Here is a 16,100-nt window from a genome sequence, read left to right on the forward strand (position 1 = left end):
TATTTTTTAAAAAATATTTATATAATCTTATTTTAATATTAATAATTTAATTTTTTATTTAATAAAATTTTTTATATAATCATTTTAATATTATTTTAATATTTACATAAGAGTAATATTATATATTTAGCATAAGTTTATTTTTTTAATTTGTTATAAATTATATAATATATAAAATAAATATTATAAATTTAAAAATGGATTGATTTGAGTCAAGCTCAGGCCTGAAATATTCAAACCTGAGCCTTTTCATATTTTAAACAGACCAATTTTTTTTTTGACTAAACACATTTTTCGAGCCTAATTTTTTTATCCGAGTCTTCTAAAATTTTAGATAACCTTTCAGTCCTATGCATAACTCAGCCGATGAATATATAGGAAATGATTTGAGAGAGGATAAATAAAACAGAAATGGAATTGTAGTTTGATGATACATCAAAGCAAATCAACACAAGGCGTGGTGGGTACCGTCACATGAATATACAAAGCATGAAAAGGGTAACGCATTGATTGCTCAATTTATTCACATTTCTTTATTAAGGGTTTACAAATTTTCAAGCATCCATGCGAATGATACAGCGGATGCCCTCCCCAGCAAGCATGTAATCGAAGGCCTTGTTTATATCCCGGAATGCCACTTGCTGCGTTATAAATTTCTCTAGCTCAAGCTCCTACATGCATCACAAAGAAATTACAAACATGAATGTTCTAAGTAGCCATCCAACATGTTAGAATTGGTGGACAACATGCTTTAACTCAGATTTGGTATTATATTCTAGTAATTAAGATTCAAAGTTTAGCTAGCGCCATATTTGTCAAGAAGTTCTAGGAAGGAACGATGTAGCTTACTTTGTTCATATACTTTTCCACCACCGAAGGAAGGTCGGACCGGGGCTTGTAGTTGCCAAAGAAGGTTCCTTTCAGAGTCCTCTCATTCAAAAAATTCACGGGATGTGTTTTAAATGCATCATCTCTGTTTGGAACACCGACGAGTACCGCAACACCCCATCCCTGCACAAAAACCAAAAACATAGCTAAATGTGTCAAACATCAGAATTTCTGTTATTTGCTTCGTTGTACTTCAGAGTTTCTATCAAGATTAGGCAAATGCATGAAGAAAGGGAATTACATCGTGAACACATTCAAATGCAGAGATCATGGCATTAATGTTTCCAGTACACTCGACGCTTCGATCAACTCCCCCATTTGTCATTTCAGCAAGCACCTGAAAATAAGGGAGTAAAATTTTGAGAATGAAGCGTTGTCTTCATTTAGTTTTACCTTGAAACCAATTGTTATGGTTTTCACAAACCTCTTGAACCGGCTTGTTATGGTCTTTCGGGTTGACGAATTCAGTGCAACCAAATTTCTTAGCTGTTTAAGATACACCAAGGAAACTGAACATTAGACGAAGCATTTTAAAGACAATAAATCAACAAATTCCCTTCTGGGGTTTTTAACTTACCTTCCTCAAATCTGTTGGGATTCAGATCAACCCCAATAATCCTAGAAGCGCCTGCAATGCTAGCCCCTTCAGCAGCCTAATTATAAACACCACATCAACAATGTTATCCAAGTTAGCAGCAGCAGGGGCGAGGAAAAAAAGTACGAAACTTATTATGTTCCCACGCTATATTATTTTTCTTGAAATTTCTATGTCCAAGAATGGCATTGGACACATGAAGCTAAGAATATAGCCTCCAAAAATTCCTCCATATACATTTTAAAAAAAGTAACTTCGAGAAAACTGATCAGAACCATGTGGAACACATCCCATATACGATACTCTGCTCAATTGTATGGAAGAAGGGATACTCACAGCGAGGCCTACTGCTCCCAGTCCAAAAATGGCCACAGTTGAACCTTTGGTGGGCTTTGCAACATTCAAGGTGGCACCAAGACCTCGAAAATTATTTAAAGCTCCATTAAACTAACAGATTAAATGGAAAATGAAAATTTTAAATCAAGTAACAATTGATTCTCTTTAAGACCTGTAGAGATGCCACAGCTGAGAATACAAACTTTGTCAAGAGGAGCGGCGGGATTGATTTTGGCAACACTGCCAACATGAGCAACAGTGTATTCACTGAAGGTGGATGTGCCAACGAAATGGTAGATGGGTTTTCCATTAATGGAGAACCTGGTCTTGCCATCACTAAGCATCACCCCTCGGTCAGTGTTGATCCTTAGCAGGTCACACATGTTGCTTTCCTTGGACTTGCAATGACGACAGTTGCCGCATTCCCCAGTGAAGACCGGAAGCACATGGTCACCGGGTTTAAGGTGTGTCACACCCTCACCCACACTCTCAACAATCCTGTAAACAAAATAGTCAATAGAGTGATAAAAATATCTGGTTACCACACTAAATGGATACAGATATGGCCATTTATATCTAGGTTCAACAGATCCGACCAATCTGACATAGATCCCATGCAGATGCTGTTCAATGTAAAAAATATGCCTTGCTGAATTTATATGGAAATGGATCGGATAAGAGTTTGACTGTTGGACTCATTGATGATAGATGTACTAAAAATGAAAAAAGGAAAAAAAAAATAGTATTGAGCATACCCCCCAGCTTCATGACCAAATATACGAGGGAATAATGAAGTTTGGCCCTGAAAGATGACAATGCTGAACAATATTAGTTTCCAAGTATGCGAGTAATGAGTATTGCTTTACAACGAGAATGCATCATGAGGAGGCATTTAACTAAAATACCTTGGCTTCCCAAAAGTAAACATCAGTGTGGCAGAGAGAGGTGAAGAGGATCTTCAGACGAACCTCCATTTCTTGTGGTGGTGCCACCTCCACTTCTTCAATCACTAGTGGCTTCCCGGCTTCCCATGCCACCGCAGCTACATGCAGTTGCAATGTATTTCAAAGAAAAAGCATATAAAATGACAAATGGTTTTCCTCAAAAACGAAGCATCAAAGTATGATGATAAAACCCTAAACACTCAAGTAAAAATCCAGAATGAAGATGTACCTTTGCAACGAATGACCTGACCAGCAGTGCTTTGGGCAGACATATTTACTTGGCAAACTATCCGTTTTTTCCTTTTGGAAACCTGGAAAAATATTCTAGTAAATTGGGGTTTAGAAGCTTGGCATCTCTTAAAGTAAGAATCGAGGGGACTGATATTTTTACACGTCAAAGAAGCCTGCTTTGACGGGGCATTTGTAAGAGACATATACATTGAGTTCATGAACTGGAAGCAAGAATTCACCCAAGGAAAACGCTGTTTTTCTTTTGATCCACAAAGCAAACGACGCCTAAAATTTATTTGTTTTCCCGAACATGGGTTCGTGAATATGTTAGTATTTTAGTAGATTGATTCGACGGGTTGAGGCAAGTGGGTAACTTTACCTTCAGCTAAAAGTGATCAGACGCTTGTTTTCGAAATATCTGCCTTTTACCGTTTTCGGCCGGACACGTGGTGATCTTACGTACCCCTGTCGACTGAGTCCCTGTCAAGCCTGACCATACCCAGAACTTACTATCTAGACTTTTTCAACCATGCGCTCTATAAAATTTTAAGCATATCAATTGCTTTATCAAATTATATATTTATATATTTAATTTTATTCAATTGCATATATCTAAAAAAACAAATACATATATATTTTTTATATTTAGTTAATATTCTTATTTGTATATAATATATCAATATAAATAATTTTAATTCAATATCATTATTCAAAATTTATGAAAATTAAACCAAATCAAATTTATATATAAAAATTTATAACATTAAAATTCATATATAATATTACACATTAAATCAAAATTACCAAAATTTACATATAAAAAAAATACTTGTATATCCCGTCCTAAAATAGGTTAGGAGTTGACTTATTAAACTTGAAAAATATATTTTAAATCTTTATCAATTGATTAATTGAACAGAAATGGAATTGTAGTTTGATGATTCATCAAGGCAAAGGAACAGAAGCGTGGTGGTACTGTCTCATATAGTATACAGAGCATGAAAAAGGGAAACAACATTAAGATATGTATGATCGATGATGATTACAAATGAAGTTTGATAGGTTTCAAGTATCCATGCGAATAAGACAGCGGATGCCCTCCCCAGCAAGCATGTAATCGAAAGCCTTGTTTATATCTGAGAATGCCACTTCATGCGTTATAAATTTCTCCAGCTCAAGCTCCTGCATGTATCACATTACTCTTTCTGAGTTCATAACGAATTACAGAAATGAATGTTCTAAGTAGCCATCCAATTGCTAGCTGCATAATTGTCCAGAGTTTTTAGGAAGGAATGATGTAGCTTACTTTGTTTATGTACTTCTCCACAACTGAAGGAAGGTCGGACCGGGGCTTGTAGTTGCCAAAGAAGGTACCTTTCAGAGTCCTCTCGTTCAGAAAATTCACGGGATGTGTTTTAAAAGCATCATCTTTGTTCGGAACACCAACGAGTACGGCCACACCCCATCCCTGCATAAAAACAGAAAACATAGCCCAATGTGTCAAGCATTATTGTCTCTATTCTTAGCTTCATTCTGCTTCCTAGTTTCTGTCAGGTTTTAGGCAAAATGCATGAAGAAAGGGAATTACATCGTGGACACATTCAAATGCAGAGATCATGGCATTGATGTTTCCCGTGCACTCGACGCTTCGATCAACTCCTCCATTTGTCATTTCAGCCAGCACCTGAAAATAAGGGAGTAAATTTTGGGAATGAAGTGTTGTCTTTATTTAAATGTACATTACAGCCAAAAGTTATGGTTTTCAGTCACAAACCTCTTGAACTGGCTTGTCATAGTCTTTAGGGTTCACGAATTCATTGCATCCAAATTTCTTGGCTGTTTAAAATACACCAAGGAAACAGAACATTAGAGGAATCATTTCAATTTTCAAGACAGTAAATCAACAACTCCCTTCTGGGATTCGTAGCTTACCTTCCTCAAATCTGTTAGGATTCAGATCGACCCCAATAATCCTAGAAGCGCCTACAATTCTAGCCCCTTCAGCAGCCTAATTATAAACACCACATCAACCAGCCGCAGGGCAAAGGGGAAATAAATTATTGGAAACTATGTTGGTTTAACTCTTTACTGATATCAATATATATATATGAGAAGACTCTGAAGAAAGTGATACAACCATGTCGGACACTCACGTCCAAATTTGATTAAACATAGTATGAAAGAAGGGATACTCACAGCAAGCCCTACTGCTCCCAGTCCAAAAATGGCCACAGTTGAACCCTTGGTGGGCTTTGCAACATTCAAGGTGGCACCAAGACCTCGAAAATTATTTAAAACTCCATTAAACTAACAGAATAAATGGAAAATGAAAATTCTAAATCAAGTAACAAATTGATTTTGTTTAAGACCTGTAGAGATTCCACAGCTGAGAACACAAATTTTGTCAAGAGGAGCGGCGGGATTGACTTTAGCAACACAACCAACATGCACAACAGTGTATTCACTGAAGGTGGATGTACCAACAAAATGGTATATGGGTTTTCCATTAATGGAGAACCTAGTCTTGCCATCACTAAGCATCACCCCTCGATCAGTGTTGATCCTTAGCAGGTCACACATGTTGCTTTCCTCGGACTTGCAGTGACGACAGTCGCCGCATTCCCCGGTGAAGACCGGAAGCACATGGTCCCCGGGCTTAAGTTCTGTCACACCCTCACCCACACTCTCAACAACCCTGTCAATAGAGGGATAAAAATATCTAATTGAGTTGCTCAATTTATAGGGAAATGGATGGGATATGACTTTAGGGCATACCCCCCAGCTTCATGACCAAATATGCGAGGAAAGACCGGAGTTTGGCCCTGTAAGATGACAAATGATTGATCGTATTAGTTTTCAAGTATGTTAATTGCTTCACAACGTGAACGAATCATGAGAGGCAATAAATTAATTAAATTACCTTGGCTTCCCAAAAGTAAACATCAGTGTGGCAGAGAGAGGTGAAGAGTATCTTCAGACGAACCTCCATTGCTTGCGGTGGTGCCACCTCCACTTCTTCAATCACCAGTGGCCTCCCGGCCTCCCATGCCACCGCAGCTAGTTACAGTTGCAAAGTATTCCATTTTTTTAAATAAATAAAAATATACAATTGCACATAAACTCTTAAGTAAGAAACCAGAATCAAAGGGAAAAGATAAATGGAGAAAACAGAAACAAATGAACCTTTGCAACGAATGACCTGACCAGCAGTGCTTCGGGCTGACATATTTACTATGAAAAAAAATACTAGTAAAGTTGTTTTTTAGCCTTCTCTTATAAAAGAAAATCGATGGGACTGGAGTTTTACACTTGAAAGAAGCCTGCTTTCACTGGGGTACTTATATGATACAGAGATTTATAAAGTTCATGAATTGGAAGATACCGCCAAGTTAACCGCCTCCTTTACAATATATTTTTTTATTATATAATTATTAAGTGAATATTTTTTAATTTTAAAATCTCACGCAACAATTTTAACAAAAGAATTATACCAATGTTAATTAATCAACCAAAATTTTTAAATTAAAAATAATTCCGAATATCAAACCTATTATAATTTTTAAATTTTTATCTATAATTTAGTAAAAAAATAAATAATTAATAGCATGGCAAGTAGGCAACTTTAAGCTGAGGGGAAAGTTAATGTGAGCGGAGGCGACGCCTGGCTGGGTGTCTTGTCTTCTTCCTTTTTTGAACAACACCTGGTGGTCCAAACTCTAACGCAGTTTGATTTTTCATTTTCTATACGGATCCTGTCATGCCTGAGCAAAGCCTTCATTTAAACTATTATGTTCCATGTATCATTAAAAGTATTAAACTTTATTTACTTTGGTGATTGCGGTGGCCATCTCATGTCCACCATTGAATCCAGAAGTTTACTTATTTTTATATTGGTTTAAATATGAAATAAGCTCTTCTACTTTTTTATTAAATTTTAATTTTAAAATTTTAGTTTCTTCATTTTTTATATTTTGAATTTTAAATTTTGTTAATTTTAAATCTATTAATATTATTTTACAGGTTTGTGTAAAATATAATTATTTTGAGAAATCAATAAATACACTTTAAAAAATATTTCGATGTAATATAACATTATATTTGACTTAAGTAATAAATTAGAATATAGCAGATATTGCATATGATTTTATATGTTAATTTTATTTTTTAAATAATTTTTTTTATTTTAAGAAATTAGTGTAATGTACATTATTTAAATCGTCTAACATAATTAAAAATATTACAGAAATAAAAAATTTTAATCCTTTTAAAAAATAATAATAATGAAATTCAAACTCCTTTTAGTGATTTTTAACTACTAGTTAAATGAAAATACCTAAATATTGAATATTAATGCATATATTTTGTAGTGTTAAGTTTTAGCTTTAAATTGAAATGCAAATTGTTTGATCAAATAAGATTTTATTTATATATTAAAATTCTATTAAAATAAATAAATGAAATTTAAAACCAACTTAATTATATTTGTAAATTGATTAATATTTGATATTGCAACTAAAAAAAATTAATTTTATAAATAGTGTTATGTCGAAATTGATAACAATCTTTCGTGATTAATCCATTAGAGCGAATTTAGTGATAATCCTTTGTGTTCTATAGGCCTATTAATGGGATAGACGTTAGCTACAAGTTTTAAAGTTACTCTATACCTAGAACTAGGATCGAACCCTTGACCACTGATTAAGGTGGAAGAAATCATTGTCATCTTATCTAACCCCGTAATACTTAACTATATATGCGTGTGAATTAATATACTCTATTCGTAATAATACAACTTTAAAAAAAATAAATGTAGCTCTAAATCTCTTAGGCTTTAGCTTTAAATCTATACTCCTAACTAATAATGTATATCTCAAACACTTTTGAACCCACGAAGTAAAATATATATATTTTTATAAAATAATAACAATTACACATTAATCATAGCATACTAAATTAAAGGGAAAAATTATCTCTTCGTAATTGACTCGCTATCACTAAAGGTATCTCTTGAAAAGCAGGTGGATTGACAAGGAATTGCATCATTGATCTGGCAAGAGCATGTGCAATTGTATTAGCCTCCTTGAGACATATTGGATAATTACCCTCCATTATCTTCGACACAATTCATTACTTCTTATAACTAAATCCCTATTCAGTTGACTTTAAAATCTACTCTGAATGGATTCAATAGAAAGAACACAACTTATCTCTACGATAACATTTATCCATTTTGCTTCTCATATAAATTAAAGACCACCATAGATAGCCCATAATTCAGCTTACTCAACATTACATCTCCCAATATTTCTTCTAATTCTTCAAAACCAATAAATTTTAATACTATTAAAATTAGATATCTTAATATAAAATTTTAACCCATGAAATAAAATAGATTTAAATAATCAACTTCTAAAAATTATGTCAATACTATAATGTCTGAGTGTATTTTGTTCAGTTCAATTTTGGATTTACACTAAAATTAATTGAATCCAACCAAATTCTTTTTTTATGTTTAATTTATATTAAGCTTTTCTTCTATAATAATATGAAAACAAATCTTTTATATTTAAACTACGAAAAATTAAATATTAAATAGTACAAAACTATATTCAAAAAATGTTTAGTAAATTAATAAAAATTAAGTATGAAATATAATTATATTTTTCAGATAAATGTAAAAGTTGACTTTCAAAATGTTATTTATTTTTTAGTTTTAACCTTTTTAATATAATATTTCATATTATTTTAGATAATTTTGAAAAATGTTAAAAAAGATAATTTTAATATCTCATTTTTAATAATTAGGTACCTACTTAATTATTTTAATTAATATTTTTTTGAGTAAATTAGTCACTTAATTATTAAAGTGTTTCTATTTTTATCAACAAAATATTAAAAAATTTGTGACATATTGAATTGGGTTGAAGTAAGATATAGCTTTGAGTTTTCGGGTGTTACAAAAGTGCTTGTATTCTTTATGAAAACAAGAAAAGGCACTAAATGAAGTATACAATTACAGTAAAAATCGAATCACACTTTATGCCGGAGCCGGGGGTAGGGCCGTCCCTCTTGGAAAAATTTTCATTTAAGCCCTTTATAATTTATAAAATTTTAAATTAATAATGATAAAATTATACTTTTACCCTTTAAAAATGATTAAAAAATTGATTTAATCTTAAAAAAATATAAAAATATAGACAATTAAAATAATAAAATTATACTTTTTACTGTCGTAAAATTATACAATTTGATTCCACCCAACAATTTTATGAGATCAAATAAAATCTAGAGGATGTGGAAAAAAAATCCCGGTAAGAGTAGGGAAAGATATTTATTTTTTGGAATTAAAATTTAAATTTAAGTTTTCATATTAAGAATACAATTTAACTATCGCATTCAACACTTATCTAAATATTTAAATAAGAAATATCAAATAAAAATAATTAGGGTAAACTGTCAAAATAGTCACTTTTGTTTACCTTAGATTACATTTTAGTCACTTATGTTTGACATGTTACATTTTAGTCACTTATATTAACGTGTTGTAATATTTTATCACTGAGCTGTTAATTGCCATTAACGACGTAACGGTAAGCTGACATGGTACGTTAAATTATCATTTCAAACAAAAATGTTAGGTTAAATTATATAGTTTAATTTTTTTCATTTTATTTCTTTATTTTTCTTTTCTTCTTCCTCTTTAGTTTTGACAAATGGAACACAGAGAAAAAAACACGTTAAAAAGATGAAGAAGGGAGGAAAACAAAGGGAGAAGCAGAAGAGAATGAAAAATAAAGAAAAAAAAAACAAAGGAAAGTTAAAAGAACATAAAAAAATTAAATTGCTCAAAATGAAAAAATATGGGGACCAATTGTATAATTTAACCTAAAATTTTGTTTGAAATGATAATTTAATATGTCACGTCAGCTTACCATTACACCATTAAATATATCAAAAATATCAATTAACAGCTCAATGACTAAAATGTTACGTTTTAATCACTTATATTAACATGTTATAACATGTTAATGTAAGTGATTAAAACGTAACATTTTAAACATAAGTAATTAAAATGTAATATGAAATAAATAAAAGTGACTAATTTGATAGTTTACCCAAAGAATTAAAGTTGGATTGTAGCAAATTAAAAACATATTTTAGAAATTTACACATTAAAAATATTTAAACTTTTGACTTGAAACTAAATTAGATGGGTGTGAAACAGAAATTACAACTTGGTTCCTGTTAGATAATTATACTGGGCAAGCAAATGTGGGCAATTAGCTACCAACTCCAACCTTTCTGCATCTTTTTCCTGCTTTTTGCAAAGCTAGTTACCTAATGTCATGTTATCTCTTTGAACCAAATCTCCCTTATATATACCCATTACCCTCTTTGAAAGCTCTCATCATAACAGCGTTTTCTCTTCCTATTTCTGCTGTTTCCAGTTCAACTATACGAAAGTAAAAAAATGGACCAAAAAACAAAAAACATTATGGTTTGTTCTATAATAGCTATTACTCTTCTTGCCCTTGGCCTTGCTTCCAATATAATTGGAAGATTCCTGTACCCTCAGTTTTACGATCATTCATGTCCCAGAGCTCAAGAGATTGTGAGAAACGTTGTTGCCAAAGCTGTTGCAAAGGAACCTCGCATGGCTGCTTCATTGCTTAGGCTGCACTTCCACGATTGCTTTGTTAAGGTAACTTATTCAACCTCACCAAACCAATAGCAAAGTGTCGAATAAAAGACTAGTGTGTCTAATATGGATATATTCAATTCATTGTTTTCAGGGCTGTGATGCATCGATTTTGTTGGACAGCAGCGGGAGTATTATCAGCGAAAGGAGGTCGAATCCAAACAGGAACTCAGCTAGAGGATTCGAAGTGATAGATAAGATCAAAGCTGCAATGGAGAAAGAGTGTCCTCATACAGTGTCATGTGCTGATTTTATGGCTTTGGCTGCTAGAGATTCTACCGTTCTCGTATGTTGTTTTGGTTATAGCCTTGTCTTGTCATTGAAATTGACCCCATGGTAACATGTTTTTTTGGATTTGCAGACAGGTGGGCCAAGCTGGGAAGTCCCTCTTGGAAGAAGGGATGCCAGAGGTGCAAGCTTGAGTGGCTTTAACAACAACATCCCTGCTCCAAACAACACATTCCAAACAATTCTCACCAAGTTTAAGCTACAAGGCCTAGACATTGTTGATGTTGTTGCACTTTCTGGTAAGCTATATAGTTCTTTCACGTTCTGCAAATAACCAAGAAAGGCAAAACTCTGAAAATATATGACCAAGTTGCCCATATATATATCATGCAGGGAGCCACACAATAGGAAATTCCCGATGCGCCAGTTTCAGGCAGAGACTATACAACCAATCAGGCAATGGAATGCTTCTCAACTGCGCCGGAACTGTCCAAGATCAGGCGGCGACCAGAACCTGTTTTTCTTAGATTTTGTTAGCCCCATAAAGTTCGACAACAACTACTTCAAGAACTTAATGGCTAACAAGGGACTGTTGAACTCTGACGAAGTTTTGTTCACAAAGAATGGTGAATCAAGGGAGTTAGTGGAGACATATGCTTATAACCAGGAACTCTTCTTTCAGCAATTCGCTAAGTCCATGATTAAGATGTGGAATATTTCACCGTTGACAGGGTATAGGGGTGAGATCAGACAGGATTACAGGAAAATTAATGCTTAAAATCATGAAGTGAAAATTATATGAATAAAGTTTGTATCCCTGTTTGTTATGTTATTTTGATTTCCTTGTTTTGAATTAATTAATAAAAGAATTTCATTTGTGTGTGCTGGGCCAACGATTGTCCCTTTCTTTGTTCCCTGTTGCTGTTTGGGGAAGTCCCGAAAGCATTTTTTATTTTTGACTTTTACTAAAAAATAACTTTTGGGTTAATTAGTGAGGTGTTGTCAAATCACTCAGTGTAAGATCTATGAACTTATTATATATTATATACAAACTACTAGTTTGGTCACTGAACAGAGGCAGACTGGTAGGCTAGGAGGAGGCCTTGGTCACACAAAATTTTTGAAGAATTTGATTTTTCTTTTTAGAAAGTTTTAATTAAAATTATTAAAAATTTTCATTTCTCTTTTTAAGCTTTTAAAAAATTTTACTTAGACGCTTTTTAAAATTTTGAAAACTCACATTATATCTTTAAATTTTTAAAAAATCAATTAAAACTTTTAAAATTTATTATTAATTTTACAAAAAAAATTTAATTGGATCCCAATTTTTATTTAAAATTTTCTCACCAAACTCTTAAAATTTTGAAAAATTTTACTAAACTCTCCTGAAACTTAAAAACTTAATCTCAAAATTCATCACTGTCATTAAAAGAAGTATTATACAAATTCTTGATTAAACTTTTTTTAATAAAAAAATGATCTATACCTAAAAATATACTTATATATTAAAATTAATTTTTTTAAATAGTTGCACGTGTCAAAGAAGCATGGACTCAATCTTTAAGTTGAGACCTGAAAATTTTTTAACAAGACTCGGCAATTTTTTTTGGAATAAATAAGCCAATTGCAATTTCATTTAATCAATGGGATAAAACATCGTTAAGAACAATATCATCGGTCCTACTAAACTTAAACCTAACATCATTGGTTGTACGTAAGCCTACGCAGATCAAGTTATGCATGTTTGAGATTTTCAAATTTGGGGATATCAAAAGAATTCGGATCCAATTTGATTTAATAGATTTTTTTTAAATCGGATTTTAGAATGGGTCAAGATGTATTTAATTTTTTAATTAATTAGATTAGATCGAGGTCAAGTTTAAAAAATAGCCCGTCTCACTTTAAGATAATGACCAAACAATTCATTCATATACGATATTAGTTTAAAATATATTTATTCATAGACTAGGTTACTGGGTCTAACTCGAAGGCTCGTTTAAAAAGTGAGAAGGTTTAGTAAAAATATAGGTCTGAAAAATGAGTTTTGGGAAAAAATAAGGCCTATTTAGAAAACAAGTCAGGCCTCGAGTAAAGTTTTTTTGACCCGAGCCAAAATTTGCAAAAAGAAAAAGTCTATAATTTTTTTCTGTTTTTTATTGTTTTCTCATTATTTTGCTATCATCTCATTATTATGATGCTACTGTTTTGTTGTTAATGTTTAAATATTATATAACTCTTGTTTTATTATTAATTTGGTTTCTATTTTAAATATATTTGCTTATTAAGTTACACATATCTTAGTGTTATTTAAGTATACATTTTTTTGATATATTTTCAAATTTTTGAGAAACATTTATTTTAATTTTTTTTATGTATTATATTTAAATATATATATACGGGAGGGTTAGACCGGGATTAAATTTTAGTATTTTTATTTGAGTCAAGCTAAGTCTAACTAATGGGTCTAAGATTTTGATTAGGTCTGACTCGACCCAATCAATGAACACTTCTAATTTAAAATATATGAGAATAAATTTTATATTAAGATTTACTCTAACGTAATTATACCCCGAAAACAATTAATAGCATCATTAAAATAATAATAAATTAAAATTACTGTTGTATTTTGATAAAAAAAAATTATCAGCATATCAAGTTGGGTGAAAGGGTATATGTTTGATGAAGATAAATAAATAAAAAATTAATATTAAGTTAGTGGGAGGTGGAGTTATGTGTTGCCATCTTTAATTGGATTTTTTAAGATTTATTTGTTAATTAATTAATTGATTTAAAATTTGAGTTAATTATTTAAGTGGTTGTAATATGTAGAAGGCGTTAAATGAAGCATATAATTAAAGTAAAATCGTATCAAACTTCAATTAATTACAAATCAGATAAAGATACGAATAAAAGAGAATTTATTTCGGAATTTAAAAAAAAAAATCGTAGCAAAAAGTTGGGATTATAAAAGACAGGGCACTGTGCGTAATATTCACCCTACTTTTTGTTGCTTTCAGTTATTGGCTGTTGACTCAATCTCCCTCGGTGCTCTCTCTCGCTCGCGGCTCTCTTCTCTACGGGTAAAATTCTAGGGTTTTCACTTCTTCTATTTCATAATAATTCTTGTTTCTACAAATAAGCATTAATCGAAGGTCTTTGCTTTGATCTGTTAGTTTCGGTCTTCCTTGATTTTTCAATTTAGGGTTTTCTTTTTAATTGGATCTAGGTTTTCTTTTTTAAACAAAAAATTGAATGTACTTATTGTTATGGTCGATGATCTTTTAATGACATGGGAGCCTTGATATTGAAAACAGGCTTTACATTGCACACCAAATGAATTTTGAGCTCAATTGGGAACAGCCGCCTTCTGTTTTTGGTTCTGATCTGGGGTTTACGAACCGTGGGAGATTGAGGTATTTTTCACAAAAGATTTTCTTTTGGCATTGGACTTGGCCTGTTTTTTACGCGTCAGGTTTTTTGTTTTGATTATACGATTTGATTCTGCTGCTTTACTTGAAGAAGCGGAATCACAAATTTTGTTGTTCATTTTCTCGTGAGCCATATTTGTTTGTTATTGGATACTGAGACTCCAAGTTTTGGATTTTTCTGATGGGGAAAAACGCATTACCCCCGGGGTTTCGATTTCACCCCACCGATGTAGAACTTGTTATGTATTATTTGAAAAGAAAAGTATTAGGCCAAAAGCTCTTGTTGAATGTGATTGCTAAAGTTGATGTTTATAAGTTTGCTCCCTGGGACTTGCCTGATATGTCCTGTATGAAGACTGGGGATCTTAAATGGTACTTCTATTGTCCCATCGAGAAGAAATATGCTAGAGGGGATAGGGTGAATCGAGCTACTATATTCGGCTACTGGAAAGCCACGGGAAAGGATCGGCCCGTGAAGTACAATGACGAAGTTGTTGGAATGATCAAAACCTTGGTATTTCACAAAGGTAAAGCTCCACGTGGTGACCGAACAGACTGGGTTATGCATGAGTATAGGCTTGAAGAAAAAATATTGGCTGACAGAGGGCCTGTTCAAGATATGTATATGCTTTATGTTGTTTTCAAGAAGGATGGTCTGGGCCCAAGAAATGGTTCCCAATACGGAGCCCCATTCAAGGAAGAGGAGTGGAGTGACGACGAGCAGGCAGATTTGCCTGGTGCTGGTTCCCTTTGCGGCCTGTCTACAGTAGCTGTTGGTGGTGATAATAGCTCCTGTGTCCCCGAGAGTGTATGTGTTGGGCCTTCTGTTGAGTCAAGTGGGTGGTGTACACAACCATCGATGATGGGTCATACTAATGGCGATGTTAATGTCACCACTGCCATTGATACTAATGCTTATGCTGCCCCTACATGCCCGGATGCCCCTGAAGTTCAAGTGGTCGCTGTTGCTGAGGATGTTCCTACATTGTTGGAGGTGCCTCAACCTGCTCTGGTTCCTCAAGATCAAGAATCGAATGATAACATGTTATCTATGTTGGAGTACTTCTTTGAAGAGGATGCATTTGGTACACATGAAGGTCAGAGGAGGGGCAATGCAACTGATTCTTCCTTCAAGGATACTCCTGTTTCTGATGAGGACGATATTTCAAATTTGTTGGCCTCTTTTACTGATGTCGACAATTCAAATAACTGGTCTTATCCTTTTTAATAAAGTAATTGTTTCAACTATTGGAACTGGTAGCAATGTTTGTAGACTTCTTAGGAATAAATGCTGTTGTTTGGTTTACCAGTGTCATTGACTTGTTTCTGTTTGATTATCATGTTGTGCTCTCTATACATTTTCTTTAATGGAATGTCTGGCATATTATTTGTGAATTTAAATGTTCCAGTATTATGAATTTTCTGACTGTTGCTCTAGGAATCATAAGGTTGCAGGTACAAACTACAATCCATTGAAGAAAAAGTATAAAAGCACATATGAAAGGAAAGGTATCTCAAAGGAATGAATGCTGCTGCTACTGTTGGGTTTACCAGTGTTATTATCAGCAAGTGTTTGGTTTGAGATAGAAGGGCAGCAGCATTCATATCAGTTTAAATACTTTTTCTCCAATGGAGTGTCAGTTTTAACCTGCAGTGTGTGGTGATTTAAATTGATATAAATTTTTTTGTAGAAATATTTCCCAATTCCCATGGCTATTTGGATAGGAATCAATCATAAGTAGGCAGTCTTG

General features: G+C 32.9%; 5 protein-coding genes across 6 annotated transcripts; 3 read left to right on the top strand and 2 right to left on the bottom strand.

Annotated features, from left to right (window-relative positions):
* Window positions 1-401: 401 nt before the first annotated feature.
* On the bottom strand, window positions 402-3,366 carry LOC107924007 (alcohol dehydrogenase 1). Its single transcript, XM_041080752.1, has 10 exons — window positions 2,993-3,366; window positions 2,725-2,861; window positions 2,575-2,621; window positions 1,992-2,317; window positions 1,820-1,902; window positions 1,466-1,541; window positions 1,313-1,374; window positions 1,130-1,225; window positions 850-1,011; window positions 402-671 (listed from the first exon to the last, which is right to left on the bottom strand). Exons 1-10 carry the CDS (start codon window positions 3,210-3,212, stop codon window positions 555-557), a joined length of 1,326 nt encoding a protein of 441 aa, XP_040936686.1. The 5' UTR covers window positions 3,213-3,366; the 3' UTR covers window positions 402-554.
* A 546-nt stretch (window positions 3,367-3,912) lies between these two features.
* LOC107924008 (alcohol dehydrogenase 1) lies at window positions 3,913-6,332 on the bottom strand. Its single transcript, XM_016854256.2, has 10 exons — window positions 6,178-6,332; window positions 5,915-6,051; window positions 5,770-5,816; window positions 5,364-5,689; window positions 5,191-5,273; window positions 4,927-5,002; window positions 4,769-4,830; window positions 4,583-4,678; window positions 4,301-4,462; window positions 3,913-4,176 (listed from the first exon to the last, which is right to left on the bottom strand). Exons 1-10 carry the CDS (start codon window positions 6,218-6,220, stop codon window positions 4,060-4,062), a joined length of 1,149 nt encoding a protein of 382 aa, XP_016709745.1. The 5' UTR covers window positions 6,221-6,332; the 3' UTR covers window positions 3,913-4,059.
* A 4,157-nt stretch (window positions 6,333-10,489) lies between these two features.
* Window positions 10,490-11,255, top strand: LOC121203289 (peroxidase 72-like). Its single transcript, XM_041081610.1, has 3 exons — window positions 10,490-10,696; window positions 10,788-10,979; window positions 11,055-11,255. The coding sequence occupies exons 1-3, from the start codon at window positions 10,490-10,492 to the stop codon at window positions 11,253-11,255; spliced, it is 600 nt and encodes a 199-aa protein (XP_040937544.1).
* On the top strand, window positions 11,151-11,806 carry LOC107923531 (peroxidase 72-like). Its single transcript, XM_041080753.1, has one exon. It carries the CDS (start codon window positions 11,283-11,285, stop codon window positions 11,697-11,699), a length of 417 nt encoding a protein of 138 aa, XP_040936687.1. The 5' UTR covers window positions 11,151-11,282; the 3' UTR covers window positions 11,700-11,806.
* A 2,041-nt stretch (window positions 11,807-13,847) lies between these two features.
* Window positions 13,848-15,744, top strand: LOC107924009 (NAC domain-containing protein 82-like). 2 transcript variants are annotated; one of them, XM_016854257.2, is made up of 2 exons: window positions 13,848-14,001; window positions 14,236-15,744. In XM_016854257.2, exon 2 carries the CDS (start codon window positions 14,531-14,533, stop codon window positions 15,575-15,577), a length of 1,047 nt encoding a protein of 348 aa, XP_016709746.1. In that variant the 5' UTR covers window positions 13,848-14,001; window positions 14,236-14,530; the 3' UTR covers window positions 15,578-15,744.
* The last annotated feature ends 356 nt before the right edge of the window (window positions 15,745-16,100 follow it).

The sequence above is a fragment of the Gossypium hirsutum genome, chromosome A11 (assembly GCF_007990345.1).
Source record: "Gossypium hirsutum isolate 1008001.06 chromosome A11, Gossypium_hirsutum_v2.1, whole genome shotgun sequence".
Classification (NCBI taxonomy): Eukaryota; Viridiplantae; Streptophyta; class Magnoliopsida; order Malvales; family Malvaceae; genus Gossypium; species Gossypium hirsutum.

What these genes read in the sequence shown, in the direction of transcription:
- LOC107924007 (XM_041080752.1), bottom strand. Translation starts at nt 3,212, where the DNA reads ATGAACTCAATGTATATGTCTCTTACAAATGCCCCGTCAAAGCAGGCT. An exon ending in TTTACTTTTGGGAAGCCAAG is followed by an intron (nt 2,622 to 2,724) that starts GTATTTTAGTTA and finishes GTCATCTTTCAG; the next exon opens with GGCCAAACTTCATTATTCCC. An exon ending in TCCCAACAGATTTGAGGAAG is followed by an intron (nt 1,375 to 1,465) that starts GTAAGTTAAAAA and finishes TATCTTAAACAG; the next exon opens with CTAAGAAATTTGGTTGCACT.
- LOC107924008 (XM_016854256.2), bottom strand. Translation starts at nt 6,220, where the DNA reads ATGTCAGCCCGAAGCACTGCTGGTCAGGTCATTCGTTGCAAAG. An exon ending in CAGCTGTGGAATCTCTACAG is followed by an intron (nt 5,274 to 5,363) that starts GTCTTAAACAAA and finishes ATAATTTTCGAG; the next exon opens with GTCTTGGTGCCACCTTGAAT. An exon ending in TGGAGAAGTACATAAACAAA is followed by an intron (nt 4,177 to 4,300) that starts GTAAGCTACATC and finishes TGATACATGCAG; the next exon opens with GAGCTTGAGCTGGAGAAATT.
- LOC121203289 (XM_041081610.1), top strand. Translation starts at nt 10,490, where the DNA reads ATGGTTTGTTCTATAATAGCTATTACTCTTCTTGCCCTTGGCCTTGCT. An exon ending in TCCACGATTGCTTTGTTAAG is followed by an intron (nt 10,697 to 10,787) that starts GTAACTTATTCA and finishes CATTGTTTTCAG; the next exon opens with GGCTGTGATGCATCGATTTT. An exon ending in CTAGAGATTCTACCGTTCTC is followed by an intron (nt 10,980 to 11,054) that starts GTATGTTGTTTT and finishes TTGGATTTGCAG; the next exon opens with ACAGGTGGGCCAAGCTGGGA.
- LOC107923531 (XM_041080753.1), top strand. Translation starts at nt 11,283, where the DNA reads ATGACCAAGTTGCCCATATATATATCATGCAGGGAGCCACACAATAGG.
- LOC107924009 (XM_016854257.2), top strand. Translation starts at nt 14,531, where the DNA reads ATGGGGAAAAACGCATTACCCCCGGGGTTTCGATTTCACCCCACCGAT.